The following is a 26589-nucleotide window of genomic DNA, read 5'->3' as shown; positions in this document are numbered from 1 at the left end:
TGTAACATGTTCTGTCCTCCATTCAGGTTTGAATTCCACCTCATTAACTAGACAGTTATTGTTCACTGGATCACAGTGCTTTACAATATAAAAGTACAGTTACAATACAATACTGTATGGGGGGTGAGCTGAGTGGATTGTGGCTGCTGCCAGAGAAATGAGGGTGCCGAGTGAGGGGTAAAAGTTAATAGCAGATGGCCAGGGTTAGAGGAAATATCTCCAGAAGTAAGGCGGGTGAGGGATGTAAGATGTGAGCAAGATTTAAATGAGCGAACATGTCCCATGGTCTTAAAGTTTATATCAGAACGTGTGTTCACTATTTGCAGGAGGTGGTGAGTGCAGCAATAGGGAGACGGCAGGAGTGAGGGTGATGCATATATAAGCAGTGGGGTAAAGAAGTGTTTACCTGCTTGATACTTGTTCAGAAAAGATGCTTGTTATTGTTTTGCTAGTCTGTGTTCTTTTTTGTTTCCCCCTCCTTTTAGACGTCTGAGATAATTGTATGCTGTATTTTTTGTAGGTATAACTCTTATAGCAATTGATGAAGCACACTGCATTTCAGAATGGGGTCACGACTTTAGAAGTGCCTACCGGAAATTGGGCTCTCTTAAGAAAATGCTTCCTACGGTAAGAATTCCAGATGTTATCTGAAAGGGGATTTTTCCTTCATCTCCAGTAGATTATAAAAGTTGGAAACGCATAACAGTGGACATAAATAAGTACACATCTTGGTATAAATCCCACTCTCCTCTGCAATTTAAAGCTTTCTGATGCTGACGTGTTTGGGTCCTGGTTTTAGTATGGATTCGGCATACTGTCTTTACAGGCTTTGTACTTTCTGGCTTTGTTTGCATGGATTTCCACCAGGTACTCTTGAGTTTTGTCAGCAGTCCAAATCAAACTTGCCCCAGAGGGTCTATATATGTGTTATGTGGTTGTGACATTATACTCTGCTGGGGCAGGTTCTGTGCACTCTGTTAAGGCCTACATAAAATAGTGGCAGTAGGGAAAAAGATTGAAATAAAATAAAAATAAATAATGTCCTTAATGTTCTAAATTCAAGAATTAATTTGATTAAGGGATTTATGTTTTATGAATGTTAGGTCTGCTTGTACAGAACTCCTAAGGATTACTTTTTGTTTTAGCATAACTGCAGCTGAACAGCAATAACCAATTATATCTAAACCTTCACATATTACTTTGATCAGTTATTTAAGGGATTTCTACCCATCCTTGACATGTTTTTTTTTTTTTTTGTTTCAAAGTTTTTATTACATTTTTTAACAGTATATGTCATACAATATATAGTGGAAAATACTATATTGTACAAACAAAGTGGAGATGTAAAAAAGTGAATTCCATCAAGAATCGTAGCGCATCTATAGAGTTATCGTTGCACGTCTCCAAAAATTGGAGAGGAGCAAAATGCAAAGGTCTACAGAACAGATAGCCAAAGAGTACAAAAGCCAGTAAAGCGGGGAAGTGAAGAAAAGAGGAAAAGCACAGGGGCATTCCAAGCCATTATTTATGTTCAAAGATCTATAAGGCTGATAGGCTATCTGGCTATCTTACGTCGCCCATCTAGCGACGTAAGATTTTTTGGAAGGGGAGGTCAGTGTGTTCAAGTGAGAGTAAATTACTGAGCAAATTACTGAGCCTAATTTGGGACCGTAGGGATTACGTTTACACATGTGTTCGAACATGGTGAGATCTGCGGGAGGGAAGAAGTGGCCCAGTTTCGGAGCTGTAGATACCTAAAGTATTCAGAAGGTGGGGCTTGCATCTTATCTTTAAAGTACATGTAGTAGAAAACCAGCTGCACTCCTTACCGGAATAGTAGTGAACCTGCAAAGCAGGTGGGTGCTTGTAGTGACCACGGACGGCACCGTGAACAATGCAAATATAGTAAGGATTGTCACCAGCACACCAAAGAGTTTTGAAGCAAAAAGTCCTTTAATGACAAATTGCCATTCAGTACAAGCGCTTTTGGGGTCTCAACAGTACCCCTTCATCAGGCTCAGAATGACACAGTCAAACATACCATCACCATTAAATAGACATGCAAGTGAACATCAAAACAGACCACTTCAACTCAATTGCAGCTGAACACGAGCATTTCCCGCCATTCTATGTTTAAATTTAACTTACATGTGGCAGGCTTGTGGAGAAATAGCGCTTCCACTGTCCTGGCCGTTGGCTGCAAACAACATCAGCCCGTTGTCCAGGATACTGGACGCTAGGGCGCAAGGAGACCACACACCCGTCCACCAGCGCATGTGGAACGCAGGGTGGTTTATGGCTTGCGTCCCAGGCGGACATCATTCGTCGGCACTATGAGTACTCACGCAAGCGCAGTATACCACATATGTACTGCAGCCCATGGCCCCAGTGACAGCTAATGGAACGGCAGCGCCAATGAAAATAAAACATCTGACAACACATCATAGTATGCAGAAGACAACATAAGCTTTTTAGATCAACAGGAATATTGTATATTTGGCAATAAACAGCAGAGACCTATAAGGGTAGCTCAACTATTATGCTTAAAAGGCAGTGCCACATAAAAGCACATTCATTGCATTGAATCAATGTTGTGATCTCAGGCCAATAATATCAGCAGTATACAAATAATGATCGGCGTAAGTAATACTAATAAACAATCGCATATAGATAGAACCATTAAGTTGTGTTTAAACAGATACGAGGTACTGCCATGGGCAGCTCAGCGGCACCCTCATTTGCCAATCTTTTCGTCGGCTATTTGGAAGAAATGTTTGTATATAAATCTATGCATTTTCATGAGCATGTGTCTGATTGGATGAGGCATATCGATGACATCTTCTTGATATGGAGTGGTAGTGAACTTGAATTTAATGCATGTGTGTGTTTCTTGAATGGTTTATTCCCTGGGATTGTTTTAAATCCTACCATTTCTGCACTTGAAATTCCATTCCTTGATGTTTTGGTACGTATGGACAAGGGCAAGGTCAGCACATCGGTATATTCTAAACCTACCGATAGAAATACACTTCTACGGTATGACAGTGCCCACCCCCCCTCACCTTCAAAATATTCTTCCTGTATCACAGTTCCTTAGGATCCTGATATCACAGATCCTGATATCCGCACACAACAACTGAATGACATGTCCGATTGCTTCACAGAAAGGGGTTACCCCTAAATATCTTGCAAGCAGACAAGAGCATTACACAAGTTGCTAAAAACCGACCACTGCATGTTACTACCCGGCCCATCAGGAAGTCGGGCGGGGGGTCATGACCCCCCGCCCGGCTTCCTGATTGGTCTGGATGACGGCTCCATGCTCCCTCCCGGAACCTCGTAAGTATCGGAGCATTTGGGCGGTAACGAGTAGTTGCCCAAATGCTCAGTATCGGTGCATCCCTACTTTTTATTTTTGACCCTGTAAGAAAACCAACACTTAACGCTTGAGATGCGGGGGTAGTCCCACTGCAAGGGTTCCGAAAAGTTCTGCCCAAAGAAAAAAAAGAATAAAAACAAAGTTGTAAAGTACACAATATTTTAAGAGAATGCTTAAGAGAAGTCCTGTTGTAAAAAAATCAAAGTCCATAGATGGGTGATTTTGCCTTAGTACAAAAGATCTCTAATAGTCAAATGCATATAAATTGGTCAAATGTGTCATCTTACTGGATCATGGAGCTGGCGATATAGATGGCGGGGAGAAAGTTGACTGATGGTCAGCTGATAAGAGGCAGAGTTGGGAGCTCATCATGGACTAAGAGTAAATAAAGAGGAGGCGGAATGGAATCCTAATTGTTCTCTTTAAAAATGTAAGTAAGTGTGAAGCAGATAATTTCTGTTCAAGCCCTCTGTGTCATTTTATGTCCTTTCACCCTGGCCAAGAAGGTCTACAATTCCTGTTGTTTTCTGTGCTTTATATCTTTGTTCTGATTCTCGGTATACCATACGCTGCAATAAGAACACTTTCTCAAATCTTACCTTTGTGATAGGTTATTGGTTTCTAACATTGCAATGTGGACTAAAAAAATACTCATCTCAATGCTCTCTTTTGGAAAATTTCCAGTTTATTAAATAAAAAAAAAAGGAATGGAAGAAAACAATGGTGGCTGATTTTGGACTTTGGGGAGTTGGGAGATAAAACTTGCAGATTGGCAAATCATGGACCATTGGGAAAATAGATAAAAGGGAACTATGGTTGGGTGACAGAGGAGAAGAATATTGAGGGTGTTGAAGTTAAAGCAGAAGCTTATTGTGGACAAGGTAGAGAAGAGGCAGTGTGAGAATGTGTTTTTTTTGTAAGGTGGGATTGGAGAGAGGAGTGGTGCATGAGTGAGTTCTACCGGAAGAGAATAGAGAGAGAACTGGTCCCAGATTGTAGAGAAAGAGTCAGAAAGGTAGCTAATTATTGGCAGAGGGCTTGGCAAAGGGTGGGGATGGTTTGAGCAACTGCACCTACTTGTATATTGACTTAGATCTGACCTGTGGGCTATGCTCTGAGCAATCACAGGAATTAGTATCATAATCCTCACTTATTTAAAAGTGATAATAAAGTCAAAAGGATATTAAGCTCTTTCAAATGCTGATTAAATAATTTTCAATGGATGCTGCTCCTTGATTTTTAAAAGTTTTAGTTTCCTGCAGAATCAGGTGGTCTCCTGAGCACTGGTCTTGACGTCTTGGTTTAGAGTGTTCCCTTTCTCAAGCAGAGTGCTATGCAGTCACCCTTGTGTGTGCTAGTAAGCGGTGTGTGTCTCGACAAACACACGGACACAGTAAATGAAGCTACTTCCCTCCTCCCTTGCCCCCTCTCCTCCCCTTCTACAAGCTAGTACATGAACACTTGTTCTGGACAGGAAGTTCAGGGAAGCTGAGCTTAGAGAGTTTGAAGCAGCTGTTCAGAAACATGATGATTGGTAAGTGTTTGGGCAAAAAAGTAAAGCAATGTTTTGCTGGGCAATGTATATTTTGAGAGTTGAGAATCTGATAATGGCTTACTAGATACTTGTAACATGTTCTGTCCTCCATTCAGGTTTGAATTCCACCTCATTAACTAGACAGTTATTGTTCACTGGATCACAGTGCTTTACAATATAAAAGTACAGTTACAATACAATACTGTATGGGGGGTGAGCTGAGTGGATTGTGGCTGCTGCCAGAGAAATGAGGGTGCCGAGTGAGGGGTAAAAGTTAATAGCAGATGGCCAGGGTTAGAGGAAATATCTCCAGAAGTAAGGCGGGTGAGGGATGTAAGATGTGAGCAAGATTTAAATGAGCGAACATGTCCCATGGTCTTAAAGTTTATATCAGAACGTGTGTTCACTATTTGCAGGAGGTGGTGAGTGCAGCAATAGGGAGACGGCAGGAGTGAGGGTGATGCATATATAAGCAGTGGGGTAAAGAAGTGTTTACCTGCTTGATACTTGTTCAGAAAAGATGCTTGTTATTGTTTTGCTAGTCTGTGTTCTTTTTTGTTTCCCCCTCCTTTTAGACGTCTGAGATAATTGTATGCTGTATTTTTTGTAGGTATAACTCTTATAGCAATTGATGAAGCACACTGCATTTCAGAATGGGGTCACGACTTTAGAAGTGCCTACCGGAAATTGGGCTCTCTTAAGAAAATGCTTCCTACGGTAAGAATTCCAGATGTTATCTGAAAGGGGATTTTTCCTTCATCTCCAGTAGATTATAAAAGTTGGAAACGCATAACAGTGGACATAAATAAGTACACATCTTGGTATAAATCCCACTCTCCTCTGCAATTTAAAGCTTTCTGATGCTGACGTGTTTGGGTCCTGGTTTTAGTATGGATTCGGCATACTGTCTTTACAGGCTTTGTACTTTCTGGCTTTGTTTGCATGGATTTCCACCAGGTACTCTTGAGTTTTGTCAGCAGTCCAAATCAAACTTGCCCCAGAGGGTCTATATATGTGTTATGTGGTTGTGACATTATACTCTGCTGGGGCAGGTTCTGTGCACTCTGTTAAGGCCTACATAAAATAGTGGCAGTAGGGAAAAAGATTGAAATAAAATAAAAATAAATAATGTCCTTAATGTTCTAAATTCAAGAATTAATTTGATTAAGGGATTTATGTTTTATGAATGTTAGGTCTGCTTGTACAGAACTCCTAAGGATTACTTTTTGTTTTAGCATAACTGCAGCTGAACAGCAATAACCAATTATATCTAAACCTTCACATATTACTTTGATCAGTTATTTAAGGGATTTCTACCCATCCTTGACATGTTTTTTTTTTTTTTTGTTTCAAAGTTTTTATTACATTTTTTAACAGTATATGTCATACAATATATAGTGGAAAATACTATATTGTACAAACAAAGTGGAGATGTAAAAAAGTGAATTCCATCAAGAATCGTAGCGCATCTATAGAGTTATCGTTGCACGTCTCCAAAAATTGGAGAGGAGCAAAATGCAAAGGTCTACAGAACAGATAGCCAAAGAGTACAAAAGCCAGTAAAGCGGGGAAGTGAAGAAAAGAGGAAAAGCACAGGGGCATTCCAAGCCATTATTTATGTTCAAAGATCTATAAGGCTGATAGGCTATCTGGCTATCTTACGTCGCCCATCTAGCGACGTAAGATTTTTTGGAAGGGGAGGTCAGTGTGTTCAAGTGAGAGTAAATTACTGAGCAAATTACTGAGCCTAATTTGGGACCGTAGGGATTACGTTTACACATGTGTTCGAACATGGTGAGATCTGCGGGAGGGAAGAAGTGGCCCAGTTTCGGAGCTGTAGATACCTAAAGTATTCAGAAGGTGGGGCTTGCATCTTATCTTTAAAGTACATGTAGTAGAAAACCAGCTGCACTCCTTACCGGAATAGTAGTGAACCTGCAAAGCAGGTGGGTGCTTGTAGTGACCACGGACGGCACCGTGAACAATGCAAATATAGTAAGGATTGTCACCAGCACACCAAAGAGTTTTGAAGCAAAAAGTCCTTTAATGACAAATTGCCATTCAGTACAAGCGCTTTTGGGGTCTCAACAGTACCCCTTCATCAGGCTCAGAATGACACAGTCAAACATACCATCACCATTAAATAGACATGCAAGTGAACATCAAAACAGACCACTTCAACTCAATTGCAGCTGAACACGAGCATTTCCCGCCATTCTATGTTTAAATTTAACTTACATGTGGCAGGCTTGTGGAGAAATAGCGCTTCCACTGTCCTGGCCGTTGGCTGCAAACAACATCAGCCCGTTGTCCAGGATACTGGACGCTAGGGCGCAAGGAGACCACACACCCGTCCACCAGCGCATGTGGAACGCAGGGTGGTTTATGGCTTGCGTCCCAGGCAGACATCATTCGTCGGCACTATGAGTACTCACGCAAGCGCAGTATACCACATATGTACTGCAGCCCATGGCCCCAGTGACAGCTAATGGAACGGCAGCGCCAATGAAAATAAAACATCTGACAACACATCATAGTATGCAGAAGACAACATAAGCTTTTTAGATCAACAGGAATATTGTATATTTGGCAATAAACAGCAGAGACCTATAAGGGTAGCTCAACTATTATGCTTAAAAGGCAGTGCCACATAAAAGCACATTCATTGCATTGAATCAATGTTGTGATCTCAGGCCAATAATATCAGCAGTATACAAATAATGATCGGCGTAAGTAATACTAATAAACAATCGCATATAGATAGAACCATTAAGTTGTGTTTAAACAGATACGAGGTACTGCCATGGGCAGCTCAGCGGCACCCTCATTTGCCAATCTTTTCGTCGGCTATTTGGAAGAAATGTTTGTATATAAATCTATGCATTTTCATGAGCATGTGTCTGATTGGATGAGGCATATCGATGACATCTTCTTGATATGGAGTGGTAGTGAACTTGAATTTAATGCATGTGTGTGTTTCTTGAATGGTTTATTCCCTGGGATTGTTTTAAATCCTACCATTTCTGCACTTGAAATTCCATTCCTTGATGTTTTGGTACGTATGGACAAGGGCAAGGTCAGCACATCGGTATATTCTAAACCTACCGATAGAAATACACTTCTACGGTATGACAGTGCCCACCCCCCCTCACCTTCAAAATATTCTTCCTGTATCACAGTTCCTTAGGATCCTGATATCACAGATCCTGATATCCGCACACAACAACTGAATGACATGTCCGATTGCTTCACAGAAAGGGGTTACCCCTAAATATCTTGCAAGCAGACAAGAGCATTACACAAGTTGCTAAAAACCGACCACTGCATGTACACAAACAAAGCAATGCCTTGCGCAACCTTCTTATTCAAGCTGACCCTCGGTCCAAATATGTTAAGAAACAGGTTACATTGCCCAATAAATCGGGGTGCTTTCACTGCAACATTTGTAATTCAATCATTTGTGGCGGACATTTCTCCCATCCCTACACTGGCAAGAAATACAATGTACGTGCTAACTATAACTGCGATACAGAGTTTTGTGTGTACCTACTTAAATGCCCTTGCTCATTGGTTTATATTAGAAAGACTATCGGGCCTTTTAAACGTCGCTTCCAGAAGCACAGAAGCGACATTCAGGTTACAGCTGCTAAACAGCAAAAAGGCGAGGAACTGGACGCAAACAAACCAGTGGTCATTCACTTTGTAAAAATGAAACATCAAATTCACGAACTCACAGGTATGATGGTTGAGCAGGTTCACATGCATCCCAGGGGTGGTGACAGGGCTAAACAACTCCTCAGGATAGAAGCCTTTTGGATTTATATGTTGGACTGCGTCCAACCCAGGGGCCTTAATTCCAATCTTTCACTTACGTGCTTTTTGGAAGACTGATAAACCTTGATTATAATGGTTAACACCAACATATGGGTAACCTTTTTAGAGTATTTTGGTTACTCTTTTGATATTTGTTGAATGATATGAATAATATCAATCAATGTTGGTTTTTCAGTGGGCCGCGAAACGCACCAGAGTCTCTGGGCATCCATTTTATCACTCTTCCCCCTGTTTTCTTCCTTGTATGGTATCACCATGACACGGTGTTTGCCATATCTCCCACCATATTAGCCCCCTCCTCTTCCTACCCCACATACGCAGCCCCCCCGCCCTCCCTTCTCTCATGCGCCCTACAACCTTTTGTTTGGGCGTTCTATTCAATATGCTCCTGTGACCTAAGTATTAGATCTGGTTGTGTTGACCTACTGTAGTATCCCACTACAGCTAATAGAGACTACTACCAATAAATATTACAGACGATGTGCAATATGTAGTCATTTAGATTTTTTTCTTATGTTAACACTACCTTTGTCTCTATGACATGTGAGCATAAATGAATGCATTACCTGCGGCTCCCGTTCTGTTTTTCTTTTACTTTAGATCACAACTTAATGGTTCTATCTATATGCAATTGTTTATTAGTATTACTTACGCTGATCCTTATTTGTATACCGCTGATATTATTGGCCTGCGATCGCAACATTGATTCACTGCAATGAATGTGCTTTTATGTGACACTGCCTTTTAAGCATAATAGTTGAGCTACGCTTATAGGTCTCTGCTGTTTATTGCCAAATATACCATATTCCTGTTGATCTAAAAAGCTTATGTTGTCTTCTGCATACTATGATGTGTTGTCTGATGTTTTATTTTCATTGGCGCTGCCGTTCCAATAGCTGTCACTGGGGCCATGGGCTGCAGTACATGTGTGGTATACTGCGCTTGCGTGAGTACTCATAGTGCCGACGAATGATGTCTGCCTGGGACGCAAGCCATAAACCACCCTGCGTTCCACATGGCACATGCGCCGGTGGACGGGGGTGTGGTCTCCTAGCGTCCAGTATACTGGACAACGGGCTGATGTTATTTGCAGCCAACTGCCGGGACAGTGGAAGCGCTATTTCTCCACAAGCCTGCCACATGTAAGTTAAATTTAAACATAGAATGGCGGGAACTGCTCGTTTTCAGCTGCAATTGAGTGGGAGTGGTCTATTTTGATGTTCACTTGCATGTCTATTTAATGGTGATGGTATGTTTGACTGTGTCATTCTGAGCCTGATGAAGGGGTACTGTTGAGACCCCAAAAGCGCTTGTACTGAATGGCAATTTGTCATTAAAAGACTTTTTGTTTAAAAAATCTTTGGTGTGCTGGTGACAATCCTTACTATATTATCTTTAAAGTAATCCCAATGGCGGACCGAACCATTCCCCATCAGGTCAGAGAGGTAGACCAGACCTTGAGAGGACCACCATGTAAATGCATGGGGGGAGTCAAGGCCCGGGGGGAACAGAGGGTTGCTCAGTATGGTAAGCAACAGTAGATGTGGGGCTGAAGGTTACTAGAGTATCTGGTGGTGTCCCATAAAGTAAGGGTGTGGGTTAATAAGGGGCTCATTGAGGGAGGGCAGAGCCGGGAAGTTCATATTTATAAAAGTGAGGGAGACCATAACCTCTGAGCGACGAGTATGGGTAGGGTGCGGAAAAGGTACAATAGTTTAGTGAGAATAGTAATATTGACTGCGTTGATTTTGCCCATCCAGGAAAGGATGTGTCTTATCCAGGAGGACAAAAGGTCCCGAAGGTGTCTAAAGGCAGGAGGGTAATTGATGGCATATAGGGAAGCATAGGTACTGGAGATATTGCTACCAAGATATTTTAGGTGTGAGGTGTGCCATTTGAATGGAAAGTTGTGACGGAGATTATCGACTAGTTTAGGTGGCAGCGTGATATTAAGTGTGAAAGATTTATACTTCTTAACCATTAAATTTGATACCTGGGCAAAGGAGTGTAAAAGTGAGAATAAGTTAGGTAGGGAGATGAGGAGCTGGGAAAGAGTAAGTAATAAGTAATCTGCAAACGTGGCGTTTGTAGTATATAGGACCTTTGGTGATGCCATGAATGTTACGGATGAGGTGGTCTAAGGGTTCTATGGCGAGGACAAAGAAGTAGGGAGAGGGGGCAACCTTGTCAGGTGCCGCCTAGAATGGGAAATGTGGGTGAGAGATAGCTGAGGTAGCGAAACGTGGCCGCTGGGCTGCTGTATAAGGCTCAAAGCCACAGAAGGAAGTCAGCTGGAAATCCCCATTTGCGTAAGATGTAAAATAAATTGTCCCAGTATATGGAATCGAACAATTTTTGTAGGTCTAAGGATAATAGCATACCGGGGTTTTGGTGTGATGCAAATGGTATATAAGATGTATAATTTTCCAAGTATTATCCGACTCCTTTCTGAGGGGTACAAAGCCCACCTGGTCGTTATGTATAAGGTCAGGTAGAATTGTGTTCATGCTAGTGGCCAATATCTTAGCAAGTAATTTAATGTCGACGTTCAACAGCGAGATGGGCCTATAATTGTGGGGGATCTAGGGCTTCCTTGTCAGGCTTAGGGATCATAACTATAGGGGCAAGTAGGGAGGAGGGGTGGAGGCTGTTTTGAGTCTTTAAAGAGTTAAATATGACCGTTAGGTGTGGGGCTCAGCGGGCCGAGAATCCATCCGGGCCAGATGTGTTGGATAGCTTGAGGGATTTGATAGCTAGAAGGATCTCTGAGGTTGTGATATCTTGGGCCATGAGGGTGCTCATATGTTCGGAGAGTGAGGGTACGGAGTTTTTTGTCAGCCCGGTGCAGCTGAAAAGCAGAGGGTTTGCCATACATGTTAGTAAAACGTTAAAAGATAGCTGAGGGGTTGGCCGTTATGGTGCCATTGGGAAGACTAAGTCTGACCGGGGGTTGGTCCACGGTTTAGATTTAAGCATGTTGACCAGTGGAGGGCCAGGTTTGTTTGCACATGCATAGAATGTGAGTCTGGACCAGCAGAGCTGTTTTTCCACCGGGTTGTTTAGGAGAAGGTTCAGTTCCAGCCGATCCGAGTCTATCTCCTCATGTAAGGATACCGAAGGACCAGTGTTCCAGTTAGACTCAAGCCTTACCAGCGTAGACAAGTAAGATTGTGTACTCTCTTGTTCCGTTCCCTCTTTTGCCGGGAGGCCAAGCTAATGAGCTTGCCCCGTAGAGTCGCTCTATGGGCTTCCCACACAGAAATACGGGAAACCACCGTCTGTGCATTTTCCATCAAAAAACGGGAGAGACACAGTTGGATATGTTGACAAGAGGCAGTGGAAGAAAGAAGGGAATCGTTCAATCTCCAGCAGAAGTGTGTGGAGGCAGGAAAAAGGGAAACGCAGCTGAGGGACACTGGGGAATGGTCCGACCAAGAGGCCCAAAGGATATGCGCGTCCGCGACAGAGGGGAGGAAACTAGGTTGTACAAAAATGTAGAACGTGTAGTCTCTAGTGGTGGAGTGTTGTTCCCTCCAGATGTCAATCAAGTTATGTTCATTCAGCAATGTGCGGAAGAGAGGGGGTCAGGGTTTGAGTAGGTGGGGGGGGGGCAGATTTATCAAGTTTAGTGTCGAGGACAAGATTAGAGTCTCCGGCCACTAGAAGAGTGCTCAGTTTGTATTTATCTGTCGCAGACAGCCAATAGGAGAGAAATCGAGTTTGACGCGTGTTAGGTGCATAGTAGGTAACTAGAGTCAGTTCTACGTCCAAGACGGTGCCTCTTAACAGTAAATATCTACCTGTGGGGTCTGCAACTTCATGAGTTGGCCGTAAAAATATGCAGGTAGTTCTTGTGGGAACATTGTGGCTGTTTAGACAGCTGTTGCAAAGGACATCAGCTGCTTTTAATTGTGCCTCTTTCCACAGAGACTGCCTCTCCGCTGGGTGGTTGAGACCTTTAGCATTTAATAATGGGCACTTGTCGTAGGAAGAGATCATGGTCCAATGCTTGGCTTGTTGGGGTATTACGATGTGAGCTACGTGGTTACAGGGAGCCCGGTCCCGTTTGTACTGGAGGAGAGGTGTCACAGGAGGAGCGGGATTAATCCTCGGAGGAACTGGCACCATCTTGGCTGCACACGGTCTGGTGCCGTGAAGAAATCTGTAACTTTGTGCGGGTGGCCACCCTCTCTCTTCTTCGTCATCTCTACGGTTCAGGAAAGGCTGGCGGTGGGGTATCCACCACCGATGGTGACCCGCTTTATGATGTATGTCGCCCTATAGCTCGCTGCTATCCAGAGCTCTATAGACCCGAGTCCATGCTGCTTGAGCTCTGGCCATGCCCCCGATTTTGTTGCATTCTTGTGTACAAACCTTCTGCCTCTTCTCATCCACACCACCATTTTCTGTAAGGGCACAATATGATCCAGGGGCTAACCCGGCCCCCTTTGATGGTGCACTGCCATTCCAACCCAAGTGCACCAAGCGATGCGCTGCAGCTGGCAAATCATATTGTTTGCACGTTGCCATAGTATCTGCAACATAAACAGTATGATTCCTTAGCTAGAGCGCTGGCAGCACATTCTCACCCAGCACTTCTAGAGTTGCCTGAAGACTTCTGGGATATATGACAAGTCTGTGACCAGTGCAGTATGTCATTTGCACCTAGACAAAAAAACGGGAGTAAGGGGCGTGGTCTGGCAATGGCTGTGAGCGGAAGCTAATTCAAGTGCTATGGAGCGTGCCGGACGAACATCTGCACAGAACCGATCCCACACAGCTCTTATGGGCCACCGCTCCAAGCGGGTCTCCCATTCTCATGAACATAGTCTCTTCATCCAAAAAAGGACATAGAGGCTTTCTTCCCCAAGGCCGGCAGCTCTCTTTCAATACAACAACGGGGATCACAATAGCGGCGGGAGAGACTCCTTAGAACCCAGTAATACTAAGGGGGATGACCTAGCTATACCTACAACGTTCCGCAAGCATTTTGCTCTTTTACCTACTAAATCTGATATAGCAGCCATGTTTGCTCAAATGGAATCTGCTCACAAGCAAGACACGGCTGAGCTGCGGGAGGGGTTACAATCCTTTCACTAGAGGCTGGATGCTGTAGAATCAGTGATGCCTGTGTTTTTTCTTCTGCAGTGGAGGAACATCAGAAATCGGTGCAGCAACAACACCTTTTTTATCGCAACATGCTGTCTCATATTGATGATCTTGAAGACAGGAGTAGGCGAAACAATATTAGATTGCGTGGTATCCCGTAGGCCACAGGCACCTGTGATCTTAAAGCTACAGTGTTGGGCATCTTCAATACACTTCTTAATCGCCCAGCGACAGATCACATTGAGCTGGACAGAGTGCACCGCACGATGGACGTTTATCAGGAATCTCTTAATTGCCATCTTGAACTTCACTCCATTATAGACCTTGCATATTTATGGTTTTGTGACTCGGCCGGGCGCACATACTACGAGTTTGGAAACAAAAGTGGCAGGATGCTAGCTCGCTCTGTCCGTGCAGATGTGTTCGTACTTGTATAAACTACTGCTGAAATTATTGGATTCAGGTGTTCCAATCACCTCCATGGCCACAGGTGTATAAAACCTAATTTGTGAAAGAATGGGTCGCTCTCAGGAGCTCAGTGAATTCAAGTGTGGTACTGTGATGGAATAACATCTAACAACTGTTTGCAGAGTCAAGGGCAGCAGACCTCCAAAGTTCCTGTGGCCTTCAGATTGGAACAACAACAGTGCGTAGAGCGCTTCATGAAATGGGTTTCCATGGCCGAGCAGCTGCATCCTAACCTTGCATCACCAAGTGCAATGCAAAACGTCCGATGCAGTGGTGTAAAGGACACCGCCACTGGACTCTAGAGAATTGGAGACGTGTTCTCTGGAGTGACGAATCACGCTCTGTCTGGCAATCTGATGGACGTGTCTGGGTTTGGCGGTTGCCAGGAGAACAATACTTGCCTGACTGCATTGTGCCAAGTGAAAAGTTTGGTTTTTGGGAGGATAATGGTGTGGGGTTGTTTTTCAGGGGTGGGGCTTTGCCATTTGGTTCCAGTGAAGGGAACTCTTAAGGCATCAGCATACCAAGACATTTTGGACAATTTCATGCCCCCAACTTTGTGGTAACAGCTTCGGGATGGCCCTTTCCTGTTCCAACATGACTGCGCACCAGTGTACAAAGCAAGGTCCATAAAGACATGGATGAGTTTGGGGTGGAGGAGCTTGACTGGCCTGCACAGAGTCCTGACCTCAACCCGATAGAACACCTTTGGGATGTATTAGAGCGGAGACTGCGACTGAGACTTTTGGGAATTTAGTGTATCTAAAATAAAGTGCCCCCAGCAAGGCCTGGTTCACTCTTTGGAAGAGATTGCTAGGGCTTTCCACGCTTATTATTCTGCTCTCTATAACTGGCATACATGCAGCATACGTCTCTCCCAACGCTTTCCCAATCTGCCGTTTGGCCATTAGAGGCACCTTTTACATCTTATGAAATTTCGGATGTAATTAAATCCCTTCCCAATGGTAAGAGCCCTGGCCCCGATGGCTACACTAGTGCTCTTTACAAGTCCTTGCATGACTCCCTCCTTCCCATCTTGGTTTCCGCTTTCAACTCCATTTCGGATACCTGTCGTTTGCCTAGGCAATCTCAAGAAGCCCACATTACTGTCTTGCCTAAGTAGGGGAAAGACCCTTCCTTGTGCGCGAGTTATCGGCTCATATCGTTAATTAACCTTGACCTGAAACTGTATGCCAAGGCAATTGCGGAGAGATTAGAGCTCCATGTCCTTTCCCTGGTCTATTTGGACCAAGCTGGCTTTGTTCCATCCAGTGAGGATAGAAACACCACTTTGAAATAGAAATCTATCACCCTTATGGCATATGCGAAGGAACGCGGTATCCCACTTTGCCATCTCTCCATCGACGCAGAGAAGGCATTTGGTCGCCTAAGCTGGGATTTTCTTGCAGCTGTGTTGTGACACATAGGGATTCCCTCTTCTCTGCTATTTAAAATACTCTCTTTATTAGACCAGGATTCGGATTAATTGCATTTTGTCAAAATCTATTGATATTCGCAATGGTACCCATCGTAAGGGTTGCCCTTTATCACCATACCTATATTTCCTGGCTATGAAGATGGACATTCTCCATAGACTCTTCTACCTTTTCCAAATGATCCCCATAACTTTACCCTCTTCCTTTTTTTAGCTCTTTATGTTCCTCATTCTTGAAGATTATTTGGTCCAATTCTCCAGCTAGGATTCGTTTATACTGTCCTGATTAAATGCAAGCAATTTGGGGGAGTTGGTTTGCCACAGATAGAATTGTGTTATAAGGAGGCTTTGCTTATGAGATTGCTTGAAATCCATTTACTACCCTTCCCAGAAATGATGGGTTCATTTGGATTTCCTTATCTAACATATTCCTCCAACTTCGTTGCCATGGCTGGACTCTTCTCTTTGCCCACCTAGTAGGACGCTTCCTTATTGTCTCTGACCACTTTTAAGGGTTTGGAATCACCTCCTTAAACAATTCCCTCTCTTCACACCCGGGCCCTCTTACGCCCATCATTGGGAATCCGGAGTTTCCTCTAGCTTTCCATTGTCAGCAGTTCTTGAAATGGGATAGGATATCCTTTTCCTACTAAGTTTGGCTTGGGGGAGTCGGGGCTTGCACCCTCTTAAGGGTTTATTAGCGGACTCCTTAAACACAACGGGGCGATGGTTGGAATATTTTTAACCACTGTACTTTTGTACTATATTACAAAGCAGGTGTCTTCTTACCTCTTTGAATGCTTATGTGTAGCGCCTAGTGCACCCTTCCGCCCATTGTCTACTCTGTATAACCATTTGATATGTTTTTTTGAGCAGGATGTTCCACAGTATATGAAGGACTGGATCCCTGACCTCACCTGCTCCTTTTCTGAGGCTGATATTTCTAAGTCCTTCCTCTTGACTCAAGCTTTCCATCGCTAGTACCATACAGGAACACAATTTCAAGATTATATCTCGGTGGTACTATTGCCCTACATGCCATCTATCCTTCGGTATCTGATTTATGCTGGAGATGCCTCTCTGAGAGAGGTTCCATGCTCCACATTTGGTGGTCTTGTCCAGGTGTCCAAAATGTAGGGTGCCCTGTCTTCTCTACATATCACACGGTGACTGGTGTATCTGTGGATAGTTCACCCCAGCTCGTTCTCTTCTCTGTTGCCGGGATCAATCAAATTGGCTCATTCTATGTATATCTTAACTTTTCAATAAAAATGTATAATGCGTAAAAAAAACTACCAGGAGTAAAGGAAAGCATAAAAGATAGTATTTACAAAATATTTTTTTTTTTTTAACTCGGGGGGTCAATATTATTTTTTTGTTTCATTAAAGTGTAAAAAGAGGTGGAAGGTCTGCTTTAAGAAGAAGGATGCTAAAACTTGTTAATGATGCTTGTTGTTGATGATCCTTTTAAAAAGGGAAAAAAACAGTAGCTAGACATGTGTGCCAAAACAAGATGGTAAACGGAATGTTAAAATTCTGGGTGATGCAACCTAAAAGTTTGGCTCTGAGAAAAGGAAATTTGAATGAAATTTTGCTCCAAACCACGCTGAAATAGATTTTTCTATTGAATCCGAAATTCCATTGAAAAATTGGAGGATTCACATACTTGCCATTCCTACACAATTCATTACTTTTAAAACCATATCAAAAAGACACTTGATTACATTTCTTATAAGCCAAACATGATGATAACTTTTATGGTGAAAAATAGATCCAGGTTGGAGATGTAACAAACCATATGGTACATATAGTCGAATTTATCAAAATCAGATAAGTGAACAAAGTGAAGAAAGAAGCTGATTGGTTGACATAGGCAGCTGCTCCAAATTTTGTCTGCTCCAGTTTTGATAAATCTTTTTTTGTATTAAGTGGTATATAGATATGTATAGTAGATACTGCTTGTTCCAAGGTTTATGTAAATGGGCAAAGCTGCTTAGTCGGTATAAATTTGTCTTAATATAAATTATTAGGTATGAATTAATTAAATGTGTATCAGCATTAAACAAATACTTATGTTTTGCTCTCAAGTAAAACAGAGAAGTGCCATCTTACAACTGCTGGGAGAAGAGTTACCTCCGAGAAGTATTGGGGGTGGAAGGTGTGGCATAAGGAGAACATGCAATATATGCAATATATGCATGGTGCGTTCGTGGTGTTCATACACACAATGACATCATCATGTTGAAATCTATCATGTTGATAAATGCTTATAAATATAAGATTAACAAAAGAGCTGCAGCTATTTTGTTATTTTTTTGTACACCATGCACTGATTACTAGCACAATTTGCACCTTCCCGAATGAAGACAGTCTTTGTCGAAACATCTTGGGAATGGATTTTGGGGGTACTGGGTTAATTTGTTAGCTGCAAGCAGTGGCTCTCTAAAAAGAAAGGTAGAAAGGAATATAGATGAGAAAAAGACTGTAAAGAGGCAAAGACCAGATAGATAAAAAGAGAACATCTCTAAGATCCAGAGAGTCAGGAAAATATGGAAAAAATGGAGAGAAAGACACTGAAGTGCTAAAAGCTTGAGGAAAAAGAGAATAATATTTTTAACTAAAATAGCATCACATTGTATAATTGAGAGAAAGAAAGATGGTTATATTAAGAAGAAGAAAGAGACATGATTAATAAAGAAAGAAGAATATAAAGATAGTGAGGGAAAGATTGTTGGACAAAGAGAGAGAATTCCCAGCTGTTCCAAGATCAGCCCAAAATATTGTCACTAAACTCTTTATTTGAACCTACCACTCTCAAGAATTGGAATATAATTCCCCAGATTGTTGGTTCTCATAAATTATTTTAAAAAATCACAGTGGGCTTGTTGAACACTCCATGTATAAAGGAACAACTTCTATAGAAAGGCTTGGTAACTTGAAGTGATTTCTTTATTTCCCTACAGCAGTTTCTTAACAGCTGACAGGCCACCTACTGCAGTCATAAAAAGCTAGTTTTTCTAGGGTCATGAGAGTTTTGGTTCATTGTGGTTTGTTGGCAAAACCTTCAAATAGTGGAAATATGCTCACTTTCATTTAGTAAAATCCGTACTATTTTTGAGTTTTCTAAACAATTTCAGTCCATATTTAAGCTTTTTTTCTAGTTAGAAATCAGTCAGTTTGCTAAAGTGAAGGTTTGCCATTAAATGGGTCAATCACAAATTTCCGCTGTGCATGAGTAAAACAGTATCATGAAGTCCCTGGTGGCATGTTGTCATTATCCCCTTATTTCATACTTTCTGTTCTCTAAATAAAATTAATAAATGCTAAATAGTGCTTCGGCTGAAGTTAATATGCCTTTTTATACAGTGATCAGCTTTGGTGTGTGGCATTTTCTCTCGGGTACCCCTGAAGGTTGTATATTCAATGTAAATATATTGAAGAGCTCAGTTTTGAAATAACTGAATTGGTTAATACACATATTTGATTTTATCTACTACCCATATGCTAAACTGACACTGGCAATTACTTTATTTAGTAGGAGAAACAAAAGGGTACACATGCCACTGTCTGAGAATAGGTATAGGTGTCTGATATAGGTAAAGTGCTGTATTTATAGTAATTAAAGGCTTGTAAAGGTGAGAAAAGCAATTAAAAGCAAAGCCATATATCACTGTCATCTCCTGGGGAAAAATCTCCTCCTAGTTTTATCTGCTAGTTGCTACATTCTCTTACTAAAACTGCTCTATAGCACATTGCTCAAGCTTATTTTAAATGCTTTGTTCAATTTAGCTAATGTAATCAAATTGATATAACAGTAACATACACTGATCAGCCATAACATTATGACCAGTGAGAGGCGAAGTGAATAACCTTGTTTATCTTGTTACAATGGCACCTGGAAGTGGAAAGGATATATTAGGCAGCAAGTTAACTTTTTGTCTCTGAAGTTGATGGTTTAGAAACAGAACAAATTACCAAGCATAAGGATTTTAGCGACTTTGACAAGGGCAAATTGTGATGAATAGACAACTGGGCGAGAGCAATTCCAAAACTGTAGCTATTGTGGGATGTTCCCGGTCTGCAGTGGTCAGGCCCTACCATAAGCTGAAGGAAAGGAAAACCAGAGAACTGGCTAAAGGGTCATGTGCCCTGCCAAGCCTGATTGATGCACGTAGGTACCAAAGACTAGCCTGTGTAGTCTGATCCAATAGAAGAGCTGCATTAGCTCAAATACTGAAAAAGGTAATGCTGGTTCCAATAGAAAGGTGTCTGAACACAGAGTGCATTGCAGTTTGTTGCGTATGGGGCAGGGTGCCTATGCTGACCCATGTCCACCGCCAAAATGCCTACAATGGGCATGTGAGCATCAGAACGTGAACATGTAGCAACGGAAATAGATGGCCTGGTCTGATGAATCACGTTTTCTTTTAAGTCATATGCATGGCCGAGTGCATACGAGTCGCTTACCTGGGGAAGAGATGGCACCATCATCATCTAGCATTTTCTGGAGGCCCATAATGTCAGCCCCATGCCTCTCTGATGATAGTCACTTTGAATGCTGAAATTGTAAGCTAATAATTACCTAACACACACACACATTCTTCTGACAGTGGCCATTTTAACTAAAGGCAGGTTACTAGATCTTCCTTTACTTCCTGGAACTCTGGCACATGTGTCTAGGACATGTGACCATGCACATCATCTCAGGGGAGGAAAAATGCCTTTCCCTGAGATCTCATGATGTTACAGATGAGATTTTGCAGCAATGCTCTGCTGGTGTAACCTTTCCAGGATGCATAGCTTAGGCACAATTACATCATTTGTGCCATAGAGGACCAGGAAGTGGAAAAACTATAATTGTAAGTAAAATAAAACTATGTTTAACTAATGAATGTAAGATTTCATATCAGCATGCAGAGATGTATGCTGATGTGATTGTTAGTCAAAGGGGGTAAAGATCCATTTTAAAACAGGTTAATTCATCAAGTCTACTTCTATACTCTGTTTTGAATCAATTTAGGTACCTATTGTGGCTTTGACAGCAACAGCCAGCCCTTCAATTCGTGAAGATATTTTGAAATCTTTAAATCTGCGGAATCCACAAGTCACATGCACTAGTTTTGACCGTCCAAACCTTTTTCTGGAAGTAGGAAGGAAGACTACAAATATCATACAGGATCTGCAAAAGTTTCTTATTAAGAAGCCAAGGTAAGGACGTGAGATGTAAAGCATTTATATAGGACTAGTTGTTTTTATGCAGGTGTTTTGATGGTATAATACCACACATACAGGTGAAACTCAAATAATTAGAATATCGTGCAAAAGTAATTGCAGTAAGTGCTGCAAAAGGGGCCCAAACCAAGTACTGAGTACATATGCATGCTTGTACTTTTCAGAGGTCCGATATTGTTCTATGTACAATCCTTGTTTTATTGATTGCATGTAATAATCTATTTTTTTGAGGTTGTGGATTTGGGGTTCTTGGGGTTTTCATGAGCTGTAAGCCATAATCATCACAATTATGACAAATCACGGCTTGAACTATCTTGCTTTGCATGTAATGAGTCTATCTCATATATAAGTTTCACCTTTTAAGTTGCATTAGTGAAATAAATGAACTTTGCACGATATTCAAATTATTCGAGTTTCATCTGTAGCTCTTTTATACGTCATCTCTTCCTTGTCCCATAATTTTTACGTATTATCTATATCTTACTCGGCTGCATTTCCTGTTTATTGAATTATAACTTAAATGCTTCCTAAACAAAGCATGCATATATTTTTTTACCAGCAGCTGATGTTTGATCCCTCTGCTATCTGTTCATGTACCAAGAACAGATGAGGGGAAATTGTGAAAAGATTGAATATGGGTTTTGAATCTGTCTACTCTGATTGTAATGAATGTAAAAGTTTATTAGTGCACCGAGACAATTCCGGAGGCATCTCATGATTCTCCATAGCGTGTCTGAAAGCCCACTATGTGGCAACAGTGCTCTGAAATAGCGGTCTGTCCCAACCTCAGGGTCTGTTTTCTCCTCTGGTTTGGTGCCTACAGTTGGTATTTTTTTGAAGGCCTCATTCACACTGTTAAGAGCCAGCGCGTACAGATCCGTGCAGCGTGCATGGCCATATCGAGCCGCTCCTGGGAAGGACAGGTGCTGTGTGTGGTTGCATGCAGTAGCCTGTTCTTCTCTATGGGAGTACGCCGCAGTACGCTCACCCAAACTGCACATTCATGTGGGTGTCTGTGCTTGGACGCATACAGGATCTGTATGGGCCGGCTCTTAACAGTGTTATTGAGTCCTTACTGTAGATGACTTTCAAAGAGGGTGACCACAAATGGAAGCGATACATAGAATAACCCAAATTTTCTTATTGGGGTTCCTGGTGAGGACTGGATCATAGCTGGAGGTTGCACTTATAATCTGTATGACTGAGTCTCTTAAATTCCACCTAAATCCATTTTAACTATAGGTAGGTCGTTAGGTTGAATTACTTCCAGACTTTTCATGTTGCTCAAACTCGTGACAACAACTATACTAAAATCGTGTGTTCTTGTCCCCACCCACAAACATATACCAAAAGTGTTCTGCTCCCTCTTTATTTATTCTATATTAAAGAGCATTGTTCAGTGAGAACATGACACTGTTTATATGACTTTTCTGCAGCTGTTTAAAACTGGGAATTCTGATGTTATAGCCTAACTGTCAGGGGATCCCAGTGCAGGCGACCCCACACCTGCACAGGTACCCTTACAGGCAGACCAAACACGTGACCACACGGACCAGGTAAGTATGGTATATATAAAATATTTTAATAAACCTAGCAGGCTAACTTCTAACACTGACGTCTATTGTGGATTAGTCTGTATTTAATAACAATTTTAACCAATTTGTATCCTTATTGTTAATTTATTTTTCTGTTATTAGACTTTTATAAACCATATGTTGTCATTTTAAATTTAAAGAGAACCAAAGCACATTCTAGAATGTAAATATGACATTTAATTATATATTGGTATTTAAGACAGTCATATTAAAAAAACACACTAGCTGCCTTGTTTAAACAGACTGCTGATAGTGTGTATACATATTGAGATACCTACATGGTGTTAAAGCTTGCTGGCCAATCTGTTCTATACTTTCATTTAATAGGACCTTGAGCAAAGGCTGACTGCAGTGAACATCAGTGGGATTATTGGACAGCAAGTCAGCTATACATAGGGAAATGTTTTTGTTTTTTTAATAAATAGTTTGTATAAGCTCCTACATGTATCTGTTAATGCTTTTTTTTTAATTATTAGAATATTTTTAATGTACTTTTTCTTTGCTGTCCTCTGCCCCCAGCACTTTCTGATTGTACCCACCTAATAGCACAGTCTACTGAGGTGTTCACTGCAGTCTGCCTGTGGCTGCACAGCCTATGCTTTTAATCGCCCTGAGCCTATATCACGTGGATGACAACCTAATTGTCAGGCTGCAGACCGGGATTTCCATAGAAGTAATTGGAGGCCGCAGTGTGCATATGGGAGTACAGGACACAAAAGTGCTCTTATTCATCAATTGCTGTTTTAGGTTCAGTGCTTTGTTAGATTAGGCATTGTCTCTCCATGTTTTTGAACAATAGCTGATATTTACATGTGTGTCTTAAAATGGCTCATATTTTTAATAACGAGAGAAAATCCACAAGCAGGCATAGCTAGGTAATATGAAATGATTTTCTGTGCTCTAAAGAGGTTCCCAAGGAGTTGCACACTTACTCGTACAAAAGGTGCTTAGCCCTTATTTTGGTTATATATATATATATATAGTTTATAAAACGGGTATTTTCATGTGCAATATTGCTTCCAGTTATTCAATTTCTTAATGTTCTATGTGTGTAGAACTTTTTTTTTTTTTGTTTCCTAGCAAACACGGGTTGTGCTTAAGGCTAGATTTACACTATTGTGTGGTGGAAATGCGTGGCAATGACCAATATAGGTGTTGGTGCGCTGCTGTACCAATCATTCTGACTGTCACCCCAACACAGCTGCCTTGCAGCACACTACAATGCACAGTAACTCTCTGTGTTGTGGTACATTGCTAAAATAGTGCACTCTTTTTGTGCATTTGCAGCTCATAAAAAGGAAAGGGCTGCCTTAATGCAAAGGACATTAAACACACCACAGCAGACTTCACTGGTGTGCAGCGCACTTGTGCTGGCAGTAATGCTACTTTTTTGGTGTGTTACGCAGTCTATTTAAATGAATGGGCTGCCTTAACACAACGCATATTAATGTGTGAGCAGTAAACGTACCACAAAGATGTACATGGGATCTTAAAATTGTTTAAGATGAGAACTGTTATATAGATATATATACATACATACATACTGCAAAAAAAAATACTCCACATATACACTTCCTGGTCCCCAAAAAGTCACACACTCTCTAATATTTTGTTGGACTGCCTTTAGCTTTCATTACAACACACATTCACAATGGTGTCATTTCAACAAGCTTATGCAGTGTCACAACATTTTATTTATTTATTACATGTATTTATATAGCACCAACAATTATAGCACCTGCACTTTACGTAGTAGCACCTTCACATCAGCCTTTGTCCTCAAGGAGCTTACAATCTAAGATAGGAGCCAATTAACCTACCAGCATGTCTTTAGAGTGTGAGAGGAAACTGGAGTACCCGGAGAAAACCCACATTAGCACCGGGAGAACATGAAAACTCCTTACAGATAGCGTCTTGACTGGGATTTTAACCGGGGACCCTCACTGCTGCTTGTAGTGATGATGGGAGAGTTGGATAAAGTTGTATCTAGCACATCCCATAGATTCTCAATGAGGTTAAGGTCTGGACCACTCTTTCACAATTTGAGCCCAATGAATTCTGGCATTGTCATCCTGAAATATGCCGTGCCATCATGGAAGAAAAAAATCCATTGCTAGAAAAGCCTGATCACTCAGTATATTCAGGTAAGCAGCTGACCTCATTTTTTGGGGACATAACGATGCTTAACCTAGACTAATTATCCTATGGAAGGCTCTTACCTCTTTGCTTAGCTAAATCCAGGTGGTGACTTTTGTTTGGCCAGGCACTGTACATACTATGTGTGCACAACACATGCTAAGCATATCCATGCACACCAAATACACGGTACACATCCAGAGGAAAAGTAAGGCCTAGTATTTCATAATACAGTTTCTTTTAAATTCTTATAATTTTTATATTATATTCCTATATTTTTGGAAAGAAACTAATATTTTTATTCTAGATTACACTTAACGTAACATTGCAAAAAGTTTCAAGTAATAACCTTATTTATTCAGTGGTATGGGAATGATCAAATTGTGTTATAACTGAATTATAGGAATTATAGTAGTGTGCATTGTTGAAAATCTGTGTAGTCTCAGTTCTAATTACACAGAGGGATTCTTTCTGGTGAGTGTATACAGGAAAATATCTAATTCTATTCTGATGAGCTTGCTATCTAAATTGCAGGTGAGACATAGAGGCTGTTTTTGTTAGGAGGCCTTTGTCAGATTTCAGGGTAAGAAAAACACACAGATGTTGTCACAGATGGGTAGTGCTTGAAGGCCAAATACAAATTTATTGTAAATAATTTCTCTGAGGGCCTCCTTCAGGTAAAAGGATCATTTTACCAAACATATCATTAGGAGTACAATGAGTCTGATGACTCTGAAAATGCATGTGGTGATAATTGGCATAATTTTTGTACTCCTTCAGGTCCATGCAATTTTTTTTTTTACTTTGCTACAATTTGCATTACATTTGAATTTGAAAAAGAAGTTTGTGACAATGGACCAGGAGGCCGTAACTGTGCAGCCTCAAAAGCAGGTTACACAGTTGATTTTGAGCAATAACAATAAAATAAACAGTTTTGCACAAAAAAACAATCTGTTTCACAACCTAAATGTAACCATATTGTGAACTTAATGACAAAAAATAGATGAATATGTCTGAGTGTCCTTATTTCTTATAAAAGAAGTTCAAATGGTAGTCCATTCAGTGATATAAAAGTGTGCCTGTGCTGCTAATCCTATACCACTTTGCTCCACTCTACCACTCTACACATGAACCCCCACTTTTGATTTGAGTAATACCTGTGGCAGATAGTGTAGAGGTTTGGAAATTAAATGAGAGCATTAGATTTGACAAATGCCTGTGGCAGATAGCATAGGGGTTAGGCAATGAGAGCTTTAAAGTGACATTAACCCCTTCGTGACGGGAGACGTACAGTGTACGTCCCGTCACAAAGTGGCTATATGACTGGCCACGTACACTGTACGTGCCGAGTTATATTAGCCTCTGTAATGCTGGTAACTGCTGATTCTCAGCAGTTCCAGTCATTAATTAATGCCTCACTATTGAGACATTCATTAATGAAATAGTTAAGCTTTTTTAAAAGCTTCTTTCTTTCATTAATGAAAGAATGAAGCCTTTACATTCAGATACGGGTTCGCTAAATAGCGATCCCGTATCTGACAGCTGAAGATAGCAGAGAGGTAGCAGTGACTCACCTCTCTGCTATTCGTTTTGACAGCTGGAGAGCCTGGCCCGATGTTAAATGATACATTTCAACCACTAGATACAAAATGTATCTCGAGTGAAATGTATCACTTCTGTATCACTTCTGATCGTCTAGGAACGACCAAAGACCTTTAGTGAGATCTGATTCTGACATGCTGTCAGGATCAGTCTCTAAAGTTATTATTAGCTGTTCCTAAGCTTGGAGCAGCCTGATAACTAAAAATGTTAAAAAGTTAATTTATTAAGCAGTCATAGTGATTGCTTGATATAAACTGACAAAAAA

At 41.3% G+C, this 26589-nt stretch overlaps 1 protein-coding gene across 1 annotated transcript in view; it reads left to right on the top strand.

Moving 5' to 3' along the window:
- Nucleotides 1-26589, top strand: part of WRN (Werner syndrome RecQ like helicase) — a 127922-nt gene that overhangs the window by 40379 nt on the left and 60954 nt on the right. Inside the window, exons 17-19 of the mRNA XM_018570636.1 lie at nucleotides 521-627; nucleotides 20780-20967; nucleotides 22086-22088. Of these exons, the coding sequence (XP_018426138.1) occupies nucleotides 521-627; nucleotides 20780-20967; nucleotides 22086-22088 (298 nt within the window). The remainder of the gene's footprint in view (nucleotides 1-520; nucleotides 628-20779; nucleotides 20968-22085; nucleotides 22089-26589) is intronic.

This window comes from Nanorana parkeri, unplaced genomic scaffold, assembly GCF_000935625.1.
Source record: "Nanorana parkeri isolate BGI_ZX_2015 unplaced genomic scaffold, ASM93562v1 scaffold1564, whole genome shotgun sequence".
Taxonomy (NCBI): domain Eukaryota; kingdom Metazoa; phylum Chordata; class Amphibia; order Anura; family Dicroglossidae; genus Nanorana; species Nanorana parkeri.
This window is presented reverse-complemented; position numbering and strand designations above follow the sequence as displayed.